The 27,081-nt window shown below is 40.3% G+C and overlaps 1 protein-coding gene across 1 annotated transcript; it reads right to left on the bottom strand.

The window, feature by feature from the left end:
- Window positions 1–17,488: 17,488 nt before the first annotated feature.
- Window positions 17,489–24,267, bottom strand: NDUFAF4 (NADH:ubiquinone oxidoreductase complex assembly factor 4). The gene is made up of 3 exons (XM_003798218.2): window positions 24,080–24,267; window positions 23,486–23,589; window positions 17,489–17,861 (listed from the first exon to the last, which is right to left on the bottom strand). Exons 1-3 carry the CDS (start codon window positions 24,213–24,215, stop codon window positions 17,577–17,579), a joined length of 525 nt encoding a protein of 174 aa, XP_003798266.1. The 5' UTR covers window positions 24,216–24,267; the 3' UTR covers window positions 17,489–17,576.
- Between the last annotated feature and the right edge of the window lie 2,814 nt (window positions 24,268–27,081).

Below are 27,081 nucleotides of genomic sequence, written 5' to 3'. Positions count from 1 at the left end.
GTAGCACCACTGCCAGACAATTCCACAACCTGAGCAATATGCAGGTAGTCCCTGGGTCATGAACAAGATAGGTTCTATAGGTTTGTTCTTAAGTTGAATCTGTATGTAAGTTGGAACAGGTACCTTCATTCACCTATTACCTCTAAGCCTCCATTCATAAGTGCAAGTCAAACTTCAGTCAGATGTCTGTAACTCCAGAACTGCCTGTATTGCCTAGAAAAGTCATAGAATGGGAAAGGTTATATGCCCATCTTCCAGAGCCATCCTGGCCTATTAAAGAATTTCAGTATATCCTCCCTTCATAGAAAACTCTTGGGACACAATTATAAAGGAGGAGGCATCTTCCTAACACCTGGCACCATCCATTGCCTGAGAGACAAGTTTGGGGTCAAGGTGCATTTTAATTTGTATTAAACATTTCAAAATTTGTAAAAACACATTGTAAATCCATGTAAAATTTCCACAATTGATTTACATAAATTTCATTTTATTCTAAAAAAAAATTATGGTAATTTTGAAGGTACATTTCACTATTTTAGATAATGTGTTTTTTTTTCCTCTATTATCCAGGCTGGAGTGCAGTGGCCAGATCATAGCTCACTGCAGCCTCCAACCCCTGGGATCGAGTGATCCTCCTGCCTCAGCCTTCCAAGTATTTAGGACTACAGGCATGTGTTAACACACCCAGCTCATTTTGGGGAGGTTTTTGGAGATCGGGTCTTGCTATGCAGCTTAGGCTGGTCTGGAAATCCTAGCTTCAAGCAAACAATTCTCCAACCTCCATGTTGGCAGGAGCCACCACACTTGGCAGGAAGCATTTACTCAAACTAAAATATCTGAAGGAAAATATACCCAAATCAGAGATTACCATTTTTATACATATCTGGTTCCTATGGGTTTATTTCCCTACAAGTAAAATTTTATGAAATCACACTTAATTTTCATATTTTAAAATTATATGTCACTTTAATTTGCAGGGTTATAATTTTGTGTATTTAAGTTTTAGAGAATAAACATCTTTACAAATTTAGCATACTGCTTTCTGCTACCATTTCCTTCTTATCACCTAAATATGGAACATAATTATCTGTCTTTTTTTAGATTTCAGATTAATATGAGGGTACAAATGATTACATTACATTGTTTTTGTCACAGAAAGGTCAAGCTGTAGTCGAGCCCTTCACCCAGAGCATATGCTGTATACCCTTACATTGTGCCCATTAGGTGAGAGTTTACCAGTTCATCTTCCTCCTCCCTCTCCCCTTTCCCTTCTCCCCTCTTCCCCCAATTGAATTTAATTTTGTTTTTCTCTCTTGTATGGATGTAGCTGTTTATCTATTGGTTTCATGTTAGTATTACATACATTGGATACTTGCTTTTCCATTCTTATAATATTCATAATTATGTCTTAAGGTTGGCAAAGTTGAAGTTGAAATTAAGCTTTTGCAAACATGACTAAATTATTGTACTGATCAAATCTACCCATTAAATGTTTGGCAAAGAGTTTATTTGATAAAATATTTCAATAGTTTCCATCTTTAAAAAGTTTCAAGAGAATTCATAGCTATCCTAGAGAGTTCAGCAATTCATCTGCATGGATGCATAGAATTGAATGAGAAGATCTTTAAGGATCCTTTTGAGCTTCTGAGTCTATAAAACTTGAGAAGTAAAATGATGAATTTCTTAGGATCACAAGCATAGCCCATTAGCTCATGTGTTTATTAGTTATGACACTGAATCTGGCCGCCTCCTTGCTAAGGAGAAGCCTCTAGCAGAGCCAGCAGCTCTCTAAAGGATGGTTACGTAACATTTGAAGAGTTACATACACACTGTGTGATGCTACTGTGTTTCCCAAAAAATAAGACACTGTCTTATATTTATTTTTTCTCAAGAAGACATATTAGGGCTTATTTTCAGGGGATGTCTTTTTTTTATTAAGTATAATACAACAATCTACATTTATTCAAATACAGTTAAGTCATGTTCTGGAACCTGACAGAGGGAGCCGATCTTGTTGCTGGGGCTGACTCTAGTGATGCTTGAACTCCTTTCTCCTAGCCATTAGCACATTAGCACATGTGCAATAGGATGCCTCCCACCGTGGTTACCACACATGCACCCGCGCAAGTGCGAACAGCTCAGAGAAACGAGCTGTGGCAGATAAAAGGTATTCCAGTCTTCCTTATTGCTCCACCAGGAAATGCAGGGCGTGGCTATGCAGATATGCTACATAGCCATGCCCATCACTAGGTATTATTATCAGGGTAGGGCTTCAAAGAAATCCTGCTAGGGCTTATTTTTTGGGTAAGTCTTATTTTGGGGGAAATATGGTATATACACCAATACGATGTTAAGTACGAGAGGGCAGGAAAGATGGACACAATTGTCTCCTGAAGAAGCACAGATAGTGGAGAAGGATTGATTACCAAATGCCTGTTTTTACACTTGCTACAAGAAGCAAAGAGTGATACAAAATACACCAGAGACATAAGACAATGAACTTTTCTCTTTATGCACATATGTATACAAATAGTCCTCCAATCGAGCAAGGGAAAAAATTGAACTGGATAGCTACATGGATTGCATACATATATTTATATCCATGTATACACATACACACATGCATACACACATACAGAGAAACATGTGTATTCATGTATATAAATATAATATACAGGATATAAATATAAAACACAGAAAGCCAGATGTGGGGCTACACCTGTGGCTCAGTAAGTAGGGCACCAGCTCCATATACCGAGAGTGGTGGGTTCAAACTCAGCCCCAGCCAACTGCAACAACAACAAAAAAATAGTCAGGCATTGTGGTGGGCACTTTAAAAAAAAAAAAAATGAAAGAAAGCCAGATGTTCCCAGTGGGAAACTGAAGTTGGTCATAATAAATTGTTTTCTTTCTTTGTACTGTCAAATTTTTATTATTCGGCTCGGCGCCTGTAGCTCAACCGGCTAAGGCGCCAGCCATATACACCTAAGGTGGTGGGTTCGAATCCCCAGCCCGGCCCGCCAAACAACAATGACGGCTGCAACCAAAAAATAGCTGGGCATTGTTTCAGGCGCCTGTAGTCCCAGCTACTTGGGAGGCGGAGGCAGGAGACTCTCTTGAGCCCAGGAGTTGGAGGTTGCTGTGAGCTGTAATGCCACGGCACTCTACCCAGGGGGACAGCTTGAGGCTCTGTCTCAAAAAAAAAAAAAAAAAAAAATTTTTTTTATTATTCAAAATTGAGTAGCTATTACTTTAAAATTAGAAAAGTAGTTATTAAAACAAAATAACCTTAAATCTGAACTTTAAATTTTTTCATATTTATACAATCTCATGTGTCATCAAGGGACTAAAAAGCACATATCCAGCCTAGAAATCAAATAAAAAAATGTAACTGGTAGAATAAACCTTGCATTTTAAACATCATACCTAATCTATCTTATTACCATGATAAAAGAAAATCAGAAGATAATGTTACAATTTGTATTCTAGTCTAAAATCTTTCTGGGCTTCCAGACACTATCATAATGAGTATTTTAAATGCATGAATGAACCAAAATGTAATGTAAAATCACAAGTGCTTCTATCACAAATACAACCAGCTGTGTTTAGAATTTACATCTTGGTATTTTCAAAAACCAAAAAATGTAAATGGACTGTAGAAGGTAATTACTTCCACAACCCATTTCCTGTGGTCAGTGACAAAGGAAAATTTGCATGTAACCCTGGTTTTATTTATTCTCATTGTCTTTTTCAACACATTTGAAAATGTTTGTTAATTGCCAGTCACAATGGTGAACATTGGGTCTTCAAATAGTGACATGATTAATGAATAAGAAAGGACAATCTAATTTTTTAAATGTACAAAACAGTTGAAGATACACTTTGCAAAAGACATCCAAACAGCCAATGAAGAAGTGAATAGGTGTTCAGCATCCTTCCTCATCAGAGAAATACAAATTAAAATCACATTACATATCTACCCAAATGATTACAATTACAAGACTGGCCATCCCAAGTCTGTTGTGGAACAATTGTGACCCTATTAATGGGTTAATGGTGGGGAGTAAAATGCTATACCCACTTTGGAAAACTATGAGGCAGGTTCTAATAAAGTGAAATGTCTACCTACCTGTGACCCAGCAATTCCACCCCTAGGTATCTACTCAAAAGAAAGAAATTCGAGCGTCTCCATAAAGACAAGTACAAGGCCATTCCATTGACATGAAGTTTAAGAACAGGCAAAATTAATCTATGTAATAGAAGTTAGAATAGTTGTTACCTGGAGTGGGGCCAAGGCATTATTGATGGAGAGGGTGCTGAGGCATTATTGATTGACAAGAAGCCGGAGGGAATGTTCTGAAACGATTGAAGTGTCCTGTGTTTTGATTGAGGTTGTAGTTACCTGGGTATACATATGTAAGTGATACACTTACAGTTTGTGCATTTTCCTAAGTTTTAAATTATACCTAAATTTTTAATCCTAGCACTCTGAGAGGCCGAAGGTGGGAGAATCGCTTGAGCTCAAGAGTTCAAGACTAGCCTGAGCAAGATCCTCTGTCTACTAAAAAAAAATAAAATAAAAACTACCCAAGCCCTGTGGCAGCACCTTTAGTCCCACCTACTTGGGAGGCTGAGGCAAGAGGATCACTTGAACTCAGGATTCTGAGGTTGCTGTTAGCTAGTCCGAAGCCAAGGCACTCTAACCCTGGGCAAAAGAGTAAGACTCTGTCTCAAAAATGAAATAAAATACAACAAAATAAAATAAAATAAGGTTCCTACCTTCAAGAATTTATAATAGGTGTGAACCAATAGCTATACTACGTGGTAAGTGCAATGCTATACTTATTGGACAGTGCCCAAGGAGCTCAGAGGAGAAATTCAATCGTTCTGTCTGGAGAAGGTTGAAAGGCATCATAAGCAAGTGTAAAATTGGTGTTTAATAATGATCCTTATCCAAGAATGCTTTTTTTTTGAGACAGAGTCTTAACTTTATCACCCTCAGTAAGAGTGCCCTGGTACCATAGCTCACAGCAACCTCAAACTCCTGGGTTTAAGCAATCCCTTCATCTCAGCCTCCTAAGTAGCTGGGACTACAGGCGCCTGCCACAATGCCCGGCTAGGTTTTCTATTTTTCAGTAGACTCGGGGTCTCACTCTTGCTCAGGCTGGTCTGGAACTCCTGAGCTCAGGAGATCCACTTGCCTCCGCCTCCTAGAGTGCTAGGATTACAGGCTTAAGCCATCATACCCCACCTTCTTTTTTTTTTTTTAATTGAGCACTTTGAATTTATTTTATTAAAGCATGTTATAGCCATTCTAGGTATGATATATGTTTAAGACTATGTGGGAAAATTCTGTGGTCTGGATGTGGTCATTCATTCCAGTGTCATGTAAGGATCAATTTCTCTGACTTTCACTTCAGAGAAATACAGAAACGTAAACGACCACTCTGTGTTCAAAGAGAGAAACACTAAGATCTAAAACATGAAGAATTTTTCTTTTCCTTTCTTTTTTTTAATCTTCACAAAATCCTCTCCCCTACAGGGGTGAACACAAGTAGTACCCACAATAGGGCTCCCTGGTACAGCTGTAATTTCCCAAAAGTAACCTACAAAGTGGCATGCTGATACCAGATTTTTGACACTGAATTTCCAGGCTCTTGGCCTCTATGATTTGATGAATAAATCGATGGACCACAGGATTAACAGTAGGTTAGGTTTTATTTACAGAGATATTATTACAGTTCTTACAAAGAGCCAAACCTTACAGAGCAGGATAAGATAGGTTTTATATAAGTGTTCAACCTCCTTGCAGGGCAGGATGCAAGTGTTACAGCTCTTACAAAGAGCCAAACCTCCTTACAAAGCAGGGTATAAGGGTTACAGCTCTTCCTCTTCTGCTCTCTCTCCCTTGGAGGTCTGCCACAACCTGCTGAGGGAGATCTTTGCTCTCCTGCTTTCTCTTCCTTGAAGGTCTGCTACGATCTGCCCCAGGCTCTTTATATAGGGGCAGTCGGCCAATAAGCTGAAAGCTGAGCTGATTGGTCTATTTTCTCTCTAGTTTCTCCTAAAAATAGACCAATCAGAAGCAGGATTGAAAATGGACCAATCAGGGATACTCTGGAGGAATCGCCAGTATTTTCCGGTTTGGTCCAGTCTTTTTTGTTACTGGAGCCTCCTGTGGGAGAGCAAAGCTCCCCTTTTTGCTCCAGCCTGCCGGTTTCTGTGAGCCAGCAGGTCCTCTAGCAACGCTCTACTGGAGCCTCTGGTGGGGGGACGGAAGCTCCCCCGCTTGCTCCAGCCTTTGCCAGCTGCTGCCACCAAGACAGAGGTGGCAGGTCCCCCAGCCCTACTCAGCTGAGCTGGCTGGGGCGCCACTTTTCCAGTATCAATGCTGACAACCGTCCTGAAACAGAATCCCATAGTGTTAACTAGAAATTTTTGTAAAAAAGCAAAAACATGAAAGGGTCAGGTGCTTTCTCCTGTAGGACGGCTGAGGAAACGCTTTTCTTCTCTGACCATCTTAGAATGATCATCGTGCCCTACCATGTATCATCAGATACAAGAGTCAGAATTCAAGAGCCTGACACCATTATTTTTTTTCATGGTAACCAGAAAGTTTTTTATTTGGCATATCATATATTTCTGTCAATAACACACCATTATTTAAAAACAAGGCATTACCACTGTAAGCAAAAACAACTTCTTATGTAAATATCAGTATCTTTTGGGATAATCTGATTTCTCTTTAGCAGGGAACCATGCCATGAAGGTCTTTTTTCAGCATGGAAGGCTGGTAGAGTTGTCTACTGGAGAAGCAGAAATCCAGCTTCCAGGTTTGCTTTCTGTCAAAAAAGCTGTGTATTTTTACACATTCAACATCAATGTTTTGGATGTTTTTTCCCACTCTGCATTCCAGTTGCAGCCTCTGGCAATATAAAGAAGTTTGCGAGTGCAGAGTTGTTATGCCTAAACCATCAGTTTTTCTGATAATTTATAATCTGCAATTTTAGAAAGATTTGGTTCTTTATCACTCATCTCACTTTAATAAAAGCTGTAACGCTAGTGTTTTCTGAAAGTCCTTTTGGAAACAAAATTCCCTGAAAGATTTCCAGTCTGTGAAAGTGAAAAACGCATTTAAATAATCGGTTCAGAACAACATTTATGTTTATGTTAAGAATGCTGTTCTGATGTTTAAAGTGGTTTAAGAAATTCAACCAGTGAATATAAAATTAAGCATAATTTTCCCTTCTCTTCTCTTCTCTAAGAGACGGAAACTGCAAGGAAGCTGGCGGCACAGAAGACACGTGGAGCCGTTCCCGGCTCTGAGTAACCCCGAGTGCTGAGGGGGGTTGGGGCCTCACATCCCATAATTATTAAGTGGACGTTCAGACTGCCCTTTCCTCTTTCTTGCGGAAGCTCACTTGCCTGTGTCCTCACTGATCGTAGTGAGGCTCCTTGGTCTTTGCCAAAATTCCACCATAAGCCATACACAATTTCAACAAAGACAGACATTTTCTGTTCCAAAGGCCACAGCTTTGGAAGTGTGGAAAGCTCAAAAGCTAAAACTGTTTATCGTGACGCATTTCAGCTCTAATGTTGAGTGTTCATTTGATTACTTAAGAAAGACGCTTCTTGTCATTTAGGGGGCTAGAAAGGGTAAACCCCGGTAGACACTACTCAAGCAAGTGCTCAGGGAGTGAAGGCTCGACACAGAGAAGGATTTTCACAACACCTCAGAGACCTCTGAATTGATTAGTATTCAGCAAAGTAGTCTCGGCCCCAGCTGATTTGATTCGCCAAAGGTACCACTTTCTGGGTCTTAAAGGGAGGCTCAGGTTAGAGAGGACGCTGGCCTAGGCCTCTTTGCCGCAGGAATCATCTTCTGCCTTCCTTCCTGGTCAAAACTCCACCACTTCCCAGGGTGGGAGGAGGCTGGGATATAGGGCAGGGATAGGTACTGTGGGGTGAGCTCCTAGGCTGGAAATTAAGAGCCTGCTCTGGGGGATCCAATCTCATCTTCATGAAAAGCTTTCTTACCATGGAGTAGGAGGCCAATCACACCCGCAAGAATGGAAGTTTTGCCTGTTGGTTTTGTTTTGTTTTGTTCACAGAAGAATACATCAGGGTGACCTTCATCTTTTTCGGCAGTTTCTCCACATTTTGAAAACCATGGCCATCTTTTTGCCTTACATCTTTTTTCTTCACCCGCATTTGTAGAAAAACTTTAATGGGTGGCCCGCACAGATGTGAATTACTCTGTCCCTAATTCCATTTTCTTCATCAAATTCAACAATGACTCATTAGGGTTTGAAATGTTTATTCAGAACTGGTGAAAAATTACAGCTGGTTGGACCGCCAGAGGGCTGTTTTCATTATAATGAGAAATAAACAGTGGATTCTGATGGTAACGTGCTGCTTTGGAAAAGGCATTGCATGAATCTGCTTTCCGCCAACTCTGAAGCCCTTATTCAGGTTAAAGTGAACCAGAAATGTAGTGGCTCGGGCCTGTGTGCACTTTTAGATTGAGTGTCCTCATTACAGGGTAAAAATAGAAATAGCTAGGTAATATTACTGTTTCGTTCTGAGGTAAAGCGGGGAAATGAGGCTCCGTGACTTCAGTTTCTTCCGGAATGCTTCTGAGAACAAGATGTTTATGAAGTCCTAAGTATACGAAATGATGAGTGAGGATAAACGATTTGTTAAATTGAACACTTCATCAAAAAAATAAACATGAAGTTGGGATTTCACATAAAGGTAAACAGACTCTGGGAAAGAGTTTGAGTCCCAGAGGAGGAAAACAGCCGGATCTCTCTCCTCCATCCCTCTGCCGTACCCGCGCCTCTGGCAGACAGGACTGTAGACATTTGCATTCTTTTTTTAAAACTTTGTAGCTGTATTTTCATACCTAGCTTGCCTTAACTCAAAAATTACCGTTTCCTCTTTTACTTTTAAATAAGCGAAAGTATATGTGCAAATATCATTCTTGGAGATTCAGGAAAAAAGACAATTTGAACATCTTCAAATTCTTGGCAACTTTTTATACATTCCACAAAAAAGGGACCTGTCTTCCTTTTCCCTCCTGACAACAGAAAAGGAAGGTTTTCAGAAGAAAAAGGATAAGTTGGCTTGCTCCTCCACTTTCACTCTGAGACCAAAGATGTTTCTAATACTATTCGTTCTAATTGTGTTATCTCATTCTTTGATATTTCAAATAGGCCAGAACAAAATCTAGGCCAGCCTCCCATGCCCCCTGCCTGCCTCCTAAATTCTAAATTAATAAATATAGCACAGGGGAGGAGGTCACTTTTTCATTTTTTGTGTCTATTAATTATTTGGAGGCACACTGTTTGGCCTTCAAGTTCTGACGGATAAGCTGTCTGTTTAAAAAGACATTTCTGTCACCATCAGCTAGGAGGAAGAGAAGCCCAGGAAAACCCCCATATGACGTCTGGCCACTCAAAGCTGTTAGATGTGGGGGAGGTGCATGCACATTTGTCAAAATCTTAGGTCTCCCTATGACACCAAACCAATAAGATTAATTCATTCTGCTTGAAGTAAGAGTCAGTAAAAGCAATATTTGAACTGACCTTAAAAATGGTAAAGGTCAGGCTCGGTACCTGTGTCTCAAGTGGCTAAGGTGCCAGCCATATACACCTAAGGTGGCAGGTTTGAATCCAGCCCGGGCCCGTCAAACAACAATGACAGCTGCAACCAAAAAATAGCCGGGCATTGTGGCGGGCACCTGTGCTCCCAGCTACTTGGAAGGCAGAGGCAGGAGACTTGCTTAAGCCCGGGAGTTGGAGGTTGCTGTGAGCTGTGATGCCACAGTACTCTACCCAGGGGGATAGCTTGAGGCTCCCTCTAAAAAAAAAAAAAAAAAAATGGTAAAGGTCATATAGGGTTAAATAATTTACCTGTGTTTTAACTCTGATTGTTAAAACCAAAAGCATAAGTGAGAGAACTGGAGAAATAGTTTTGAAAACTTTACATGCTGTTAACAAAGAGTAGAATAATAATAATATGACAGTATACTCTCAGGACACAACTATAAATATAAGAGGTTTAGGTGATTGGCAGAGGATGTCGGAAGAAAATAAACACACATGTCACATTCTTCTTGAGGATATTTAAGTGTATTTATTGTATATGGAACACACGTCAGCATCACAGATGAAGGTGATGTGATAGCCAAGACCTGACAACAGAGAATGAGTCTTGCCAAAGGATGCTAGAACCTGCTACTTCCCTCTCGTTGAAATAGAACCTTCCACCACCCCATGCATGCTTGGCCTCCTCCCATTTACTATCACCGTATCGACAACATGCCATAAGAAACATGATAAAGATGTTGTCAAGAGAAGACAGAGCTTCTGGTGCCTGTATCAGCTCTCATTTAGGAAGCTGAACTTCCATCTCTGAGGCCTTCAGATGCCTGAGGTATAGGGTCTAATTGGTCAGTATTTGAAAGCTTCCATGAGCATCCCATCACCAAGGATACCACACAGAACCCTAAGTGTGCACCTCAAAGGCCAGCACTGACTCATCAAAGATGAAGCAAATGACCAGGCTGCAGAGTCTCGAGTTAGGAGGAGATGCTCCAGCAACACAGGACAGGCGAGGTCCTCCAGGCATGTGAAAGTCATCAAAGGCATAATCCTTGGTAGGGGGTAGAAGGATGTGGGATGAAAGAATGCAAGACAAAGAAAGCATGGACCCAGACTAGAGTAGAATGACTGGCTATTTCCACATTCTCTGTCTCACCTCTGAGCATTGACACATGCCATCCCCTCTATACTGAACTTTCTTCCATGGTGAATTCCCATCTCTTCTTTTCGAGAAGGCCACTCCCCTGTATGGTTCATTGTCATACATCATATCCCCCTGAAATTTATCTCTGGTAATCTTTGCTGTATGCATTGGTCAGATTCATTTCTAGCCTCAAAGTTAAAAGGGCACTTGGGTTGTTTCCACATCTTTGCTGTTGTGACTTGTGCTGCTGTAAACATTTGAATTCAAGTGTCTTTTTGTAAAATGTCTTCTTTTCCTTTGAGTAAACAACTACAAGTGGGATTGCAGGTCTACTTTTAATTCTTTGAGATTTCTCCATACTACTTTCCATAGGGGTTGTACTAGTTGGTAATCCCACCAACAGTGGCAGTAAACTAAATTCTTGAAAACAATTTTGAGTTTTTAAAAGCAATTTATTCCCCAGAACAAGTTAAATGTATTCCCAGTACCTGTCTTAAACTTAGTAAATGCTTCCTTGGAGATCACTTTTTAAACGATCTGCTGCTGGCTAGTCCTACTAAATAAAATTACAAGTGATGGAGTCTGATCAAAATTACACTATGTATTAATATCAAGTTAAATAACAATCTTCTCTCCAACGTCTTATATCTCATACTATCTCTCGTAAGTTATCACAAATCAAGTTTGGCATTCCTTTTAAATTATTCTGTTATAGAATTCTACTCTTTCCTTTTTTTTTTTTTTTTTTTTTTTGTAGACAGGGTATCGCTCTGTCACCCTGTGGTTGTGTGCTGTGACATCATAGCTCACAGAAATCTCAAACTCTTGGGCTAAAGTGATCTAGCTGTCTCAGCCTCCCAAGTAGTGGGGACTATAGGAGCCTGCCACAACACCCAGCCACTTTTTTCTGTTTTTAGCAGAGACAGGGTCTCACTCTTATTCAGGCTAGTCTTAAACTCCTGAGCTCCAGCAATCCTCCCTTTTCGGACCCCCAGAGTGCTAGGATAACAGGCATGAGCCACCACATGGCCTGCTCTTTCCTTTTAACTGATTATACTCAAGAGATAAACCCACTTTATTTCACTGTCATAAACTATTCTATAAATTCTGAAAAAAATTCAAAATTATTAATACCTTTTTTTACAAACTGGAGGCACCTGAAGAGAGGATTTAAGTTTACAAAGCCATAAAAATAATACATGATAGCAAGAAAAAAAAAAGTTCCAGATAGAAACTGGAACTCAGAAAAAAAGTTCCAGAAATCAAGTCTTTAAATCATTATCACAATTACAATAAGATGATTTCATTATTTCTTATTTCGATAAATTTTCACAGCTATATGAACAGGCGGTGAACTTCACTGGTGAGGGGATGAAATGGAGAATAATTGAATAAATTCCCAATAGGTAAGAAGACTGATATTTGAAACCAAAAGTGCCTTGATAATATGCTTTACAGCCTTGAGTTCACTTAACATAAATTCAAAGCACTAGAATATAGTTAGAAGCTAAAAACTAAACCTACTGATAATTTTATTTCTGTTGACAAAAGAGAAACTCTAACACCTTTGCAATATCTTTGCAGTATCTCCAAATCAGCTTAAGTATTATTACAAGGTAGACGAAACACTACATGGTGGATAGGAGAACAGGACCTTGGGTTCTGTTTTTAATTGTGTGACTTTAGACACCATAACTGAATTTGCAAAACGAAGGAACTGGACCTGGTCCAGACTAAGATAAAATTCAATGCCATACAATTCTTCAATGGGCAGAAGTTCCAATTATCAGTAACAGAAATGTATAGTCTATGTCCCCTACCCTTGAATCAAGGCCAGTGTTTGACTGCTCTGACACGCTGAATAAAGAAGTGATGCTCTGCCAATTTCTAGGCCCAGGCCTTAAGTAGCAGACAGTTCCACTTTCTCTGTCCTGCAACACTTGTTTGTGGAGCTCAGCCTATCACTGTGCTGTCAGAAGCCCATGCCATGTGCACAGGCTGCCTATAGATGCTCTGATCTACAGCCTTAGCTGCTCACAGCCAATAAACCTGACCAAATGCTGCTGCGAGTTTAGGCTATCTGGAATTTTCAGCCAACTGAGCCTTCAGATGACACCACCCCAGCTGCAACTACACAAAAGATCCCAAGAGAAAACCCCCCAGCTGACCTCCAACAACGTGCAGAACGCTGAGGGGTGAAAATGAATCACTGTTTTAAGCTACTAGGTTTTAGGATGGTTTGTTATAGATCTGTAGATAACTGAACAGCAGCTAACACTATAAAACTTAAGCTCCATGAGACTTGGGACTTTGTTATCTTCCCTATTGTATCCCTAGCTTCCTGATAAGGACCTAGCACACAACCAACAGATCAATAAATATTTATTAGTAATACCACTGATTTGAGAAAATGATTTGAAAAGCACTTATTATTTTTTTTTTTTTTTTGCAGTTTTTGGTCAGGGCTAGGTTTGAACCTGGCACCTCTGGCATATGGAGCTGGTGCCGTACTCCTTGAGCCACAGGCACTGCCTAGCGGCACTTATCTTTTTTAAAAAGCTATTAATTAAAGTTTAAATAATGGTCTTCTTTATGCTTAATAAAATACTTGAGCGCGCAGAGAAAGTTTTTAAAAATCATGCCATTAATCTCACACCTAAATTCAGAAATGGGTTGCACATTTGACCCACCTAGAACTGGATCTTTTAAAAAATAGAATGTGATGGCCTAAATATTTAAAAGCTTCATTAAGAATGTTTTGAGGCTTTGTAATATTCTTAATCTAGTCTTTTAAAAACCTATCTATTCTTTTACTATTCCTCACAGTGATTCTCAACCTTCCTAAAGCTGCAACCCTTTAATACAGTTCCTCCAAAATTGCTCCCTCCCTTGCTGCCTGTGAGGAACAAGGTAACAGGGAAGTCATCATAAAGATGGGTCATTTGGGGGCAAGAATTTAGTCAAAATGCAATACGTCAGTACCTGGAAGTGAGAAGTAATCCTGGCTGGGCATGGTGGCTCACTCTTGTAATCTTAGCACTCTGGGAGGCCAAGGTGGGTGGATTGCTTGAACTCAGGAGTTCCTATATTACCTACTACACACTTCTGAACATAAATACATTGCAAAATTACAGAATTAACTCTGCTCAGGATCCTGTTCTAACTAGTGATCCCTGTTCTACAATTCTATTCACATGTGCTCCCAAAACATAGTTCTACTGCTGGGGCACTGATAGTGGCAAAAAAAAAAAAAAAAAAAAAGAGGAATGGGGAGTCCATGGAATTAGTGACCCAAATGCTCTGAATTTAAAGCTTTTTTAATATAGAGATTTAGATCTAATAAGTGCTTCTAATACTTCATTTCTCCTAACAAGTAAGCTAGTCCTGTCACTCCTGAAGCAGAGGAAATGGAGCAATCGGATAGACATTCCTTCTCTGAAACTTTCACAGATTGGTCTTTGTCAGGACACGAGTGAGTAGCTATCAAACGAGTGAAGGCTACTAGACGTGTGTAACTATTCTCACCCTTTGTACGTGTTCATTTCTTGTGCATTTTCAGTTTGTACCCAACAGGCTGCCTTTAAGTTCAGCCCCAATTCAGGTGCTTTGAGCTACTTCAGTTCGATCTGTCCAAAAATGGGTAACAGAGGCTTTCACACACTGTGAGTTGCCCAGGGTCTCAGTTTCCTTTTGTTGAGATTATGGGTTTTGAGAATATTGAATAAATACGCAGAAGGAGACTCCATGCCCAAGTATTTGAGGGACAAAGCAAAGCCCTTTGAAACAGACAGGAACCATTCCTGAGTGACAGTAAGAAGCTTAATGTCAACAAACAGCAGTGTTAACTCCAGCACCCAGGTGGCCTTAAGTCCCCCAACAGCACCTTCCCTGGGTTGGGATCAAACCTCCTAGTTTGTGTAGGACATTTCAGTTCATACCTATTATCTCTATTATCTCAATGTATCCCCTCACTCTTCAGAGTCCCAGTTTGGGCAATAAATTGTATGGTCTCCCTATCTGTTTACGGTAGAACTTTGCCAAATCCACCTACTTTTCTGTAGCAGGCCTCTCTTCTGGGGCAGCTTTTCCTCTATCAGCTGCCTGCATCCCAGTCCTTCTGCCCAGCCTATTAACCTTCCTCCTTTCTCTCCTGACCCTGCTAACAACCCCAGATCTTTTCATCTCCAGGAATTCCTTCTCTTTCCTCCTTCATTACCCAGAAAGCTTCCTTCCTGCAAACGCCTTCAAAGCCATCCTTCTGTGTATTTCCTGGTTATTTTTCACCGTGAACTCTGGACATAGACAACACTGATGCACATCCTGCACACAAGATCAGCACACAGTTTGGACCGGGGTCCTCAAACTTTATAAACAGGGGGCCAGTTCACTGTCCCTCAGACCATTGGAGGGCCGCACTGCGGGCCCCGGGACCAGTCAGCTGCTAAGCAGGACAGGCAGCGGCAGCAAAAACACCCGGCGGGCCAGATAAATGTCCTAGGCGGGTTATATGTGGCCTGTGGGCTGTAGTTTGAGGACACCTGGTTTGGACAGTTCTGGTTCCACTGGTCATTAAATATTTTTTAAAACCATCCCTGACCCAAAGGCCTTTAACCCAGGAGTCTCCAGACTTACTAAACCAGTCTCACATAGCAGAGAGGACCCCGAACCCCACGGGCGATTATTCTCTTGCACCTGAACTCTGACCAACCCTGGCCTCACACGTCCCAGGCACCTTGCAAGCCACCTCACTTCTCATAGTCTTACAGAAAGGCACCATAGAGTAGCAGTTAGGAGCACAAGGTTCTTAAAATACCCAGTTTCTGAAAATGTAGGCCTCAACACTTACTAATTTTTGAAAATCTACTAAAGTTCTCCATGCTTTAATTTTCCCTGTAAAATGTAGCAAATACTACTACTTCTCATATTCATGGTAAATATAAAGCAAGTTCCAAACAAAAAAAAAGCAAGTTCCTACGTATAAAAAACGTAAATCAGTGCCTACAGTAATCACTTTGAAAATGTCAGCCATTGTCACCTGTTTTAAGTTGAGGATCGTTCCAAGATAGCATGGCTAGTGGTGATAGTGAGGTGGAAACCCAGGCTTTCTCCATCTCAATTCCATGCCTTTCCTATGCATAGTGTTTACCCAAGTGTTTCCTATACCTAATAAAAGGCTGTATAGGATGCTAATGAACGAGATGGGGAGTACTTCCTCAAGTTACACCACGTAACAGCAGTCACACAGCTGCCTACTACTACACAGTGTAGATTTGAAATAGCAATAAATACCAGTGATTGAAGTACTGACCTTTATGTGGGAAAGGAAAAGTTCTGACTTAGGAGTTTTAAAATGCAATTTTATATTGATTAATTTCATGTTTTTTTAAAAGTACTGTACTGAACCAAAAGTAACTAGGTATACTATCTATTCACATAATAAAACTATTTGAAAACCTTAACAAATTTCCCATCTCAGTCTATTTTACTGTTCTCAGCATTACAAGTGCCGCCTCCTTCCCAGCACCTGTTATCCCGCTTCTAGTATCATCTCTGGAAAGCAGCGATGCTTGCCTTCCTTCAGAAGCACATGGATAACTCCAATATGCCCACAACTTGTACCTTCCGCCTTTTTGAATTGTGCTACTTTTTGGCGTAACAATAAAAAACATCACTAGGATTTTGAAAACCAAAATTCTAGAGCTGGCTGTGTCATCAACTACAGAATCTTAGATCACATACCCTCCCCAACACCCACTTGTCTGTCAACTGCAAAAAATAATTTATATTTGCTTATTCCTTTATGCTATTTATCTTCACTATAACCTTTAGATTTACATGACAGTTTAAGGCTCATCTTATGTAAGAAATTCAGCCTCAAATTAAAAAAAAGAAAATTCCGTCTCAGAAAGGTGGCACAGTCTATCTAAGACCCCACAGAGACCCAAACTCACAGTCTTGCCCAAGATCTTACCTAGTCCTGGTACATGTATTCCTACGTCTGTCAAATGGATGAAGCAGCAATTTCCCAAGTCCCCTCAATAACTGCTTTCTGTGCTTCTACTTGCTGTTTTTCTTCTCTCACATTGAAATCAGAAAGTATATATATTTAATCATCAAATTTCAGTTACCGTGATTGTTTACCTATCTTGTACCCACTGCTGCCTGTTTCTAATAGGAAAGCCTTTGAACTTCCCTACTTATCAAAGCAGGGATTGCTAACATGTTATAAACACCCCTGATTATGTTTTTTGATTTTAACAGTAGTTATTCTATATTTAAAACCAATTTAAAACAAAGGAGATCCTTGCTAATTCTTATTCCTTGGCATAACAATAAAAATGGATCTTCTACTGATTTTGCATTCAGTCCCGGCTGCCTTTGAGAAACACTGTTATTCTACCTCCCTGTTGTAGTCTCTTTCTCTAACAAGAAAATGTCAGTTTGACTATCCAAAGGAAGAAGATGTGAGGTGAAACTACGACTGTTAAAGGAGTCAGAACATTTCCCAAGGGGCTACATAACTAACTTAAAAGCTGGTATCTTATGCCTAAAATAACATATTTTATTTATAAAAATTTATAGATGTGATTAGACATGCTGCCATATACATATAAATCATGCTTAAACCAAATCAAAGCTTAAAAGAAAACAAAGCACATCCCATGATCACACCTGAACAGCAGCAGAGTTCAATAAATATTAAGTATGCTCTCACAAGTAGGGGACACCAATAACTTGATAATTTACATAATACATTAAACATGAGGAAGTATACAGGCCATGGGGATGGGGGGGTACACATAAAAAAAGTAATTTCTTGATTTTCTTCATTTTTCAGGGATGGCTTTCTTGTCTTCAGGAGGCAAGATTTTGACTTCAAAAGTAACAAAATATTTGAGGAGGGAATTCACATCTTTCTGTTCTAACTGGTATTCTTGTGCTATTTTCTCAGCAGTCCATGTTTCTGGATAAAGTTTATGATTATTGAGAAGTGTCAACGCCTCTATAATGGAAATTTTGCCTATGGGAATGTTCTTAATATTCATATCCAAGTGATGGCCTTTCGGCAATCTGAACTCCTTCGGCACTTGAGGTGTTTCAGCGGTTTTTACCTGGTATCAAAAAAAAAAAAAAAAAAAAGGCTTTTAGAATGAGAGGAAAGATTTGACATTCCCTTTCAGGTTTCTCAAACCTACCTATTCCTCTTCACATAAATACTGCACATACTTCCCCAAAGTACATTTCTCCTTATCACAAGCCATAGTTTCATGGCCCTTCCTTTCGACACGCTTCCTTTTTATGACCACAGTTCCATTATCAAGAAATTTAGGTAGCACTAGAAAATAAAAATCAAATGTATACCATCCACTCACCACAATATTCCATATATATTTTAAAAGAACAACAACAAAAATAATTGATTGGGTTAAAAATTACACCTGCTTTAGGACAGGACTCTGATGCTGCCCTAACAGCTAACCTGACAACACCCATTCTGTTTTCCAGTTTTGTTTTATATTCAAGGCCCCCAAACATCTGAAGGAATTCAAATACTGCTAGACATCTTGCCTCTTCTGAGAAATAAGCTAATAACTCCAATATCCGAAATCAGCTGTTCTCAACCTGTGGGTCGCGACCCACAGGAACTGTATTAAAGGGCCACGGTATTAGGAAGGTTGAGAACCACTGCCCTAAATGAATACAACAACCTGCGCACACCCCTTCTTCCACCTCTTAGTCCCACCCAAGCTTAGTCCCTGCATCTGTGCTCTGCATTAGGTCCTCACTACCTAGCCACGCCCATCACTCCTTTTTTCTTCTCTTTTTTTAACAGCACCCTGTCTACTGCTTTTTGTCAAAATACAGAAATGCTACAAAATACAGAAATTACTACCTTTCTAAAACATGTACCAAATCCCAAACCAATACCTCATTTATGATTGGTTTCCTTCTCTTCAGTTCAGGTTTAAGGACAATGACATTTGCTACTTCTAATGACCAAGTAGTTGCTTCATTTGGAGGACACTTCTCAGACCTTATTTGAACTCACTATGGCATCTCGCTGTATCTGACACTGGTGACCGCTCCAGCACACCTGTAACTATCTTTCCCCTTGGTTTCCAGGCAGTCTCCCATCTGTTCCTTCAGGCTTTTCTTTGGGCCTCCTTTCCCTTCTGCTGCCTCTTAAACGCGAGTGTGCCACGAGCTCTGGCGCCAGCCCTCTCTGACTCTACACATTCTTCCAAAGTAATCCCATCCACTCCCTCGACTTCCATTACTGCCTACATATTAAAGATTTCCAAATATGTCATTTTGAACCTAGACCTTTTACCTGACTTCTATTCCCAAATGCCCAATGCTATCTCCCCTTGGATGATACACACACCTCCACACACCTCAAATTCAATTATGCCTAAAACTGAACCTGTCTCCAGTTCTACTCCTATATTCTCAATCTCAATGACCAAAACCACCCACCTTCCACGTCCCAGGGCAAAAACTGGGAATTAATACTTGACACCCTGGCACCTCTCCCTCCCTCATTACCAGTAAATGATGACAGCATCTTGTGGATTCTGCTCCCTCAGTCTCTCTCAAATCCATTCACTTCTATCACTAACTCATCAAAGTTCAAGTCAATGTCTCCTGCAGGAACTACTGCAAACTCCTCTCAGCTGGTCTCCTCTCACTGGATAAAATGTACTTTGTCTCCTCCAGTCTACTCTGAAATCCGACATCATTTCTACCATGAACTCTTCATGGTGTCCCACTGTTCTCAGAATAAAACCAAAATTCCAAAATTCATTGACAAGACAAATAAGAACCTTCACAATCTGCCTCCTGTCATCCATCTCATTTTTCCGAATCACCCCTCACACTTTCCCCCAACTATACTCAACTCTAACCGTTCTCCAAAGGCACCACACACTCCATCTTCATACTGCAACCTTGGCTTAGCACACTCTTCCCCACTTCTTCACTTTTTAAAACTCAAAGTGCTTCTCTCATCTTCCTATTCCCAGGTAGACCATCTTTCCACTCCAAACACACCTTTTTTCAGATTTCCCTCCTAATCGATATTAAATACTAAAATAAATATTACCTGACCAAAAGAAAATCCTTAAGAAATTAAAAATAGAAAAAAATCCCAAATATGATAAAAGTATTTTTTAATCAAAAACAATCAGTATCATTTTATTATAACTAATGTTAAAACATGAGAGACATCCTAAATAAGGAACAGGTGAAAATACTTCATTTCACTACTGTGTTAATGTTACAATAAAAGAAAAGATGACACAATAAAAGAAGTATAAATACTAGAAAGGAAGAGAAAATTATAATTCCATACAGACACAAAATATCTTTATAAAAATAAGAGAATCAACTCAAACCTACGGGAAATAACTACCTAGCAACGTGAGAAGCTACATCAGAAAGACCACTTACTGCTAAACAGTGGTCCCCCATTATCTGTGGGTTCAGTTACCTATAGTGAATTGCAGTCTGAAAATATTTAATGGAAAATTTCGGAAATAAACAATTCATAAATTTTAAATTATACACCATTCCGAGCAGCATGCTTATATTAAAAGTGACACTTAAATAACTTAATATGGGTCCCAAAGGGCAAAAACAGAGATGCTGGAAATTTGGACACACCAAAGGGAGGTTATAGAGTGGTTCCTTTACACGAAAAGGTGAAAGTTCTTGACTTACTAAGAAGAAAAAAATCCTATGCTGAAGTTGCTAAGATCTATATAGTAAAAATGAATATTCTATCCATGAAACTGTTACAACTGTTCATTATTATTATTATTATTGTTAATCTCTTATTGTGCCTAATTTATAAATTAAGCATTGCCATAGGAAAAAACACAGTATTCTGGGGCAGCACCTGTGGCTCAAAGGAATAGGGAGCTGGCCCCATATGCTGGAGGTGGCGGGTTCAAACCCAGCCCCGGCCAAAAAAAAAAACATATAGTATTCTGTATATAGAACCCAGTACTACTCAGTTTCAGATACCCACTGGGGGATATGGAATGTACCCTCCCTCAGGTAAGGGGGAACTACTGCATTAGCAATAAACAGTTTAAAAACTCAAAGTGAAAAACATCTCACTCATAGTAACAACCTCTCTCTATCCCTCAAAGATTAAACAATTAAAAGTTGTTAATTCTCCACAAATTAATCTATAATTCCAATTAAATTACACTCAAAATCTAAATAGGACTTATTAAAGAACCTCATAATTTGATTCCCAAGTTCATATGGGGAAAAAAAAATGTGTGAGAACTTTTTAAAAAAGAATAAGATGTCATACCAAATATCAAGACACATTATAAAGCTCTATTAATTGAAAACAGTATGGTCCGAATGTAAAAACAGAAAAGGTAATAGAACTGATAAGGCCCATAAACAAGCCTGTAAGTGAAGGTGAGCTGCATTTTAAATAAGTGGGAAAAGGTCTGGAAAATTCACTAAATTATACTCAGACAACTGGCCATCCTTTGAAAAGAGAGGTTAAACTGATATCTTCCACATACCAAACACTATACTGAAGATAAAGATTTCAACTTAAAATAAAATCATAAAACTACTACAAATAAATACAGAAGACTGCAGTTGATGATGTTGGAGTGGGCCCAGTCTTCCTATACCGTCAAGGACAAAAATGCTCCCATATTTGACAGAATTTTGAATAGTAATAAACATATCAAAAAGTCAAACAACAAATAACTTGCCATATGACAGGCACAGTATCACTTATATCTAGAGATAACACAAATCATTAAGCAACTACAAACTGCCCATGAGAAATAGGCAATTCGTTATCACTTCCCCTAAGGACTTTTTTTTGGCCTCTCCTAATGTCCCCTATGAAATTATAATACCACTATATTTCTTTTTATGTATTATATCTGTGTCTTACATAAAAAACGCTGCATTTTTTTCATACCTCAGGAAGCTATTTTAAAATCTCTGATTTAGTATAACATGAGAGAAAGAACACTTGGCAGTATTACTCAACCCCAATTTAAAAATAACAAAAGATGGCTCGGTGCCTGTGGCTCAAGCAGCTAGGGCGCCAGCCACATACACCTAAGGTGGCGGGTTCGAATCCCCAGCCCGGGCCCTCCAAACAACAATGATGGCTGCAACCAAAAAATGGCCAGGCGTTGTCGCAGGCGCCTGTGGTCCCAGCTACTTGGGAGGCGGAGGCAGGAGACTCGCTTGAGCCCAGGAGTTGGAGGTTGCTGTGAGCATGATGCCATGGCACTCTACCCAGGGGGATAGCTTGAGGCTCCGTCTCAGAAAAAAAAATAACAAAAAGAATGTGAACAACCCTTATACCTTTTTTATGTGAGCATCTGGGGATAACTGAATCCAATAACCGCTATTATATGCAAATGACTTGTTATTTTCTTTCTTTCTAGTGAAGGTATTAACTATTTGTGCAAATAGTTTATCACCTATGTAGAGACAGTACTAGACTATTTTAGAGTGGAGAAAGATGGGAGAAGTTGGCATATTTCTCATTTAGCCACACAGTCCCTCCTACCTAGAACTAGAACCTTCCTGGCCCTACAAACTTATCTGGTTAACTGCAACTCAGGCCTGAACTTAAATGTTAGGCTTCAGAAACCATCCCTGATCCTCCACTTTCTAACAGGTCCCTCACAGTGCCTACATCTCCATTCATTAATTACATATGTATGGCTGCACAACTGCTCATCTGTTTAGTGTCTGTGTCCTTCACAACATAGTAAGCTCCCTGAGAGCAAGGCCTAGGTCTGTTTTGTTCCTCACCATATGCAAAACAATTGTGCCTGGCACTTATGTTATTACAGTATAGGCAGGCGTCCTCAAACTATGCGCGGGCCATCGGGTCCACCGAGTGTTTTTGCTGCTGCCGGCCCTCCAACGGTCTGAGAGACAATGAACTGGCCCCCTGTTTAAAAAGTTTGAGGATCACTGGATAAGGATTTATATTCTCAAAGTATTTCTAAGGTCCTCCTCCTAATTTTACGCATCCTATCTAACTATATCCTTAAAAGCAAATAAAAAACACAAACTCAACATCAAAGAATCCCCTGAGATTAGAACACACATGAATCCACAGAAGAATTAGAAACTAATACTACAGCTCTCCCTTTGTCACTCAAATGACAGCCTACAAGTATTCTCACCAAATCCTGCAAATTCTGAAATATTAAACAATTAAATAATTCACATAGTTGCCTTCAATCAATACAATCTTTTAGAATTCTGGTAAACATCCAATAAACCTATGTGTCTTGCTGTCTTAAACCACTGTGCTTAGCAGTCTTTGCCAGGAGACTTACTCTGGTCACAACTACACTGACAGTTTACACTTACCGAGCACTCTCTCTCTTTCTTTTCTTTTTTTTTTTTTTTTTTTAAGACAGAGTCTCACTATGACACCCTCAGTAGAGTGTTGTAGTTGTCACAGCTCACAGCAACCAAACTCTTGGGCTTAAGTGATTCTCTTGCCTCACCCTCACGAGTAGCTGGGACTACTGGCGCCTGCCACAATGCCTGGCTATGTTTTGTTCAAATCCCCCAACTTTAGTGTATGTGGCTAGCGCCCTATCCACTGAGCTACGGGCGCTGAGCCGCAGAGCACTCTTTTTACCTTTCGACAGTTTTCTTGATCATTTCCTAGAGCCCCCTTAACCGAATTATACATTTACTTAATTAAGCCACAGATTACCTGCACGGAAGACACAGGATCTTTGGAATCGACATACACAGCTTTTAGGAATGACAGTAGCTTGTCATCTTTTCTAGTAATTTCTCTCTTAATTTCTGGATGGCCTACAGAAAGAAAAAAAACCAAATATTAAACCACTATAAATTTCCTCTAAGATCCCAAATATTTAACCCAAGATAGCTACTTTGATTTTTTTTTAATAAACATAATTTAACTGTAAATCAGAATACAAGGTCAAGGCCAGCGTCCAGGGCTCTGTGACCACCCCTTGAGAAAACTACTGCATATTATCCCTCCGGATTTTGAGTCCTCCTGTAAGTCGCCAAACACTGCAGACCAAAGCCGGCGAGGGCCAGGTTAGAGGGCACAGGTCACTAGGAAGTAGGCGGAGTCGCCGGTCTCACCGCGGGCGCAAGGGGACACTCAATGTCACGGGCCGGGCGCTTCCATCTTCCCGTGTTCTGCTGGCCGGCGACTCCACGGCCGGGCAGGCTGGCGTTGGTCACCAGCCTCCGGACCGAGGTGGTCAGGCGCGCAGAACCGCCCAGGCCGCCCCGCGCCCCCGTGTCCCCAGCGCCCCGATGCGCCACTCACTGCTGATGTGCTCCCGCAGGAGGCTCTTGGTGGAAGGGTGCTTGGGCGCGGGAGAGGGCTTCATCTTGCTGAGCTCCCGTTCCGCTCGGTTCTCTAAGTTGAAATTCCTCATCGCGCGAGCCACCAAACCCCCCATCTCCTCACAACATGATATCCGCAGGTTCACACCGCACGTGGGAAAATACCGGCTCGGGTGACCTCCGGGGCGCACGGAGCATGCGCAGTCCGTGCTCCAGGCGCGCGAGTCGCCCCTTAGCGGTCGGGAGGCCACACCGCATCTCAATTCAGAGGGCGTCGAAGGGACCCGCTCCCTCCGGGGAGCTAGACGAGCTCCCAGGCGGGGCCGCGTCCCGCGGGAGGGGGCGGAGCTTAAACCCGGGTCCAGCCCCGCGGTTCGCAATTCCGGGGACTGAGGAGTGGAGCCCAGGCTTTAAAATTTTTCCCGCCGAGCGCCTCCCCAGACTGACTTAATCGTTTTAGGGGTGAAGGGGTTAGGCCGGGCATTATTGAAGCTTCCCACGTGATTCTAAGTTGCAGTGAGGAGTAGAGAATCAAAGTCTTAAGGAAAACTGGCCTGAACTCTTTTCAAGGGCTGTCCTGCCAGAGATAAAACAGATAACGCGCAACTTATTACACTCGGGTCAAACAGGGTTCAAAGTTGCCTGGGCCTTCTTTTGCGCAAGGAAAATAATAAAAGGGCCTTCATTCTCGATAAATATTTATTAGTAGGCTCTCTTCTGTTTGAATGACTCTTATTTTCCGGTCCCCTGCGTGGTGTGCTGCTGAGCCACTGTATTCTCCTTCTCTATTATGTTTTACATCCCCTTCTCATAATTCATTTGATCTAAGGGTATCGATTTTAATTACACTTCTCTTCCTCTTCTCTTTATTTTTGCTACGAGTTTGATTTATTTCTCCCTACTAACAAACGCGGTGTCACCCCATCATTCCCGTGCCTATTTCTCTTCTGCCTTCCTCTTTCTAAGCCTCAAATGACAGTAACAACTAATTAGACATTAGGAAAAACGAGTCTCTGTCCCTCTCCCTTTTTCTCCCCCTCCTCCTTCTCCCCCTCCTTTAGTTCCTCACCTCCATTTCTGAATGAGTTGCTCTGGTACTGGTTTTATTATATTTAAGATTCTTCAGTAATATTATGAGTAATCTATAATAAAAGAAACCCACCAGAAAGAGAGTAGTTTCCAAAGTTATATTTCTCTCAGACTATGGCTCCAAAATCTGTTTTTAGTGCTCTCAGCTCTGATGAGCAAAATGAAGTAGGTTGGGTTTTTAAAACCTGTTTAAATAAAAGAATCAGTGTAAGGATAATTGAAGTAATTTTTTTAAAAATCAAGAACCAAAGTAAAGAAAGGGATAATCTTATTTAAAGAAAACTAATGTAATTATTAAATATAGTGCTTAATCAAGGGCAAAATATTACATTGATTCTAGTGCAATGTTCTCACTGGGATTAGTATTTGGAATCTATAGAAGTTAATACTGGTGTTCTCTGATGGAGTTAATTGAGAAGTTATCCTGAAGGTGGCAGGCTGCTCCAAGATTTCCGTCTCTGAGATTTAAATTCTTTTTGTAATTCAGTGCTTTTTAGCCAAGGTATTTTTATTTCTATGGGTGCAAAGAAATTTTGAACCTGCTTTATTATGTCTATATGCTTCAACCACGTAGCAGTCGCATTCACTGCCCATTAAAATATTTTAACAGTGAAAGTCTCATGTTCATAGAAATTCTACCTAACAGAGGCAGCATAAAAAAGTACTGTTAGAATGTTAAATAGTGTTGGAGTAGTGGGGATTATGATATGAAAGAATTCCTTGAATTCTCACATATTAAGGTAGAACTAGGATTCAACATTTAAAGACCATCCAACATGTGCAGCTGCTCTGCCCATTTCTGGGATGGTGCTGCTGAGGACCTCAACAGAGCAAAACAGAAGGGACCAGAAGGGCACAATTGGCTATCTCCATTTGGTAATCATCACGGAAATAAAACCTGACCACAAATGCGTAATTCTGGCTCTTGTCAAAACAGAAAAGTTAACAGGAGCTCTGAACTTAAGAAATTCCCTGGAGCTTATGTTAAAGGTTGAGATCAGGTCCTTAAGGAATGTATAATTAGGATGGTGCTCAGAATTAAGCTCTCATCTGAGTAGCATGTTATGATAGGTGTGTATGGCTGAATATCTTAAAATACTAATGAAATAAACCCAGGATCTTGCCAGCACACTAGAAGTAAATTCTACAAAGACAGGAATTTTTGTCTGTTTTATTTGCTGCTATATTCAACATATGGAATGAAGCAGGTACTTAGTAGGTACCAAATAAATGTCAAATGAACCAAAAGATGAGCAAGCTTTCTGAGCTAGAGTCCAGATCCTAGACAGGTTCTCTCCGCCTGAACACTGGCCTTTATGGTAGAAGTGAGTCTTGTGCAAACTACTTACTCTGGTTAAATCCACTTTCCTCATCTTAAAATAAGAATGATAGTAATTATGTAATAGAGTTTACACTGATTAAAAATATGCGTCTAGTACAATGCCCAGCTCTGAATATGATGTTCAATATTTGCACTGATTCCCATTTTCCAGAGAAGCAGGGAGAAGTTTGCAAAAGAGTAGATATTCTGAAGCTTGGGTGCGTAGGTGCATGAAAGGGATTAAAAAAAAAATGTCTGGAAATAAGGCCCATGTTCTTCGATCATTTAATTTAAAGAAAGAGGTATTCTAAATTTGATTTTTATTTGATGATTAGCATGTTTTGTACACGTGTGGTATTTTTGTGCTCATTAAGGTTGGAATATGGGTAGGAATCACAAGTTCAGGGGCATAAAATGTCACCTGGCTTTGCCTGGCCCTAGCCAGTCCTCTCCTTGCCTCCCTCTACCCTACTTAGCTGTCTCTCTCTACCTAGACTTTTACCATTAGGCACTCCCTCCTTTGAGCATAATTCAACAGCAGTCTGTGTTATCCAAAGGATTGCAGTTACTAA

The sequence above is a fragment of the Otolemur garnettii genome, unplaced genomic scaffold (assembly GCF_000181295.1).
Source record: "Otolemur garnettii isolate 467f Iridium unplaced genomic scaffold, OtoGar3 scaffold00132, whole genome shotgun sequence".
Lineage (NCBI taxonomy): Eukaryota > Metazoa > Chordata > Mammalia > Primates > Galagidae > Otolemur > Otolemur garnettii.
This window is presented reverse-complemented; position numbering and strand designations above follow the sequence as displayed.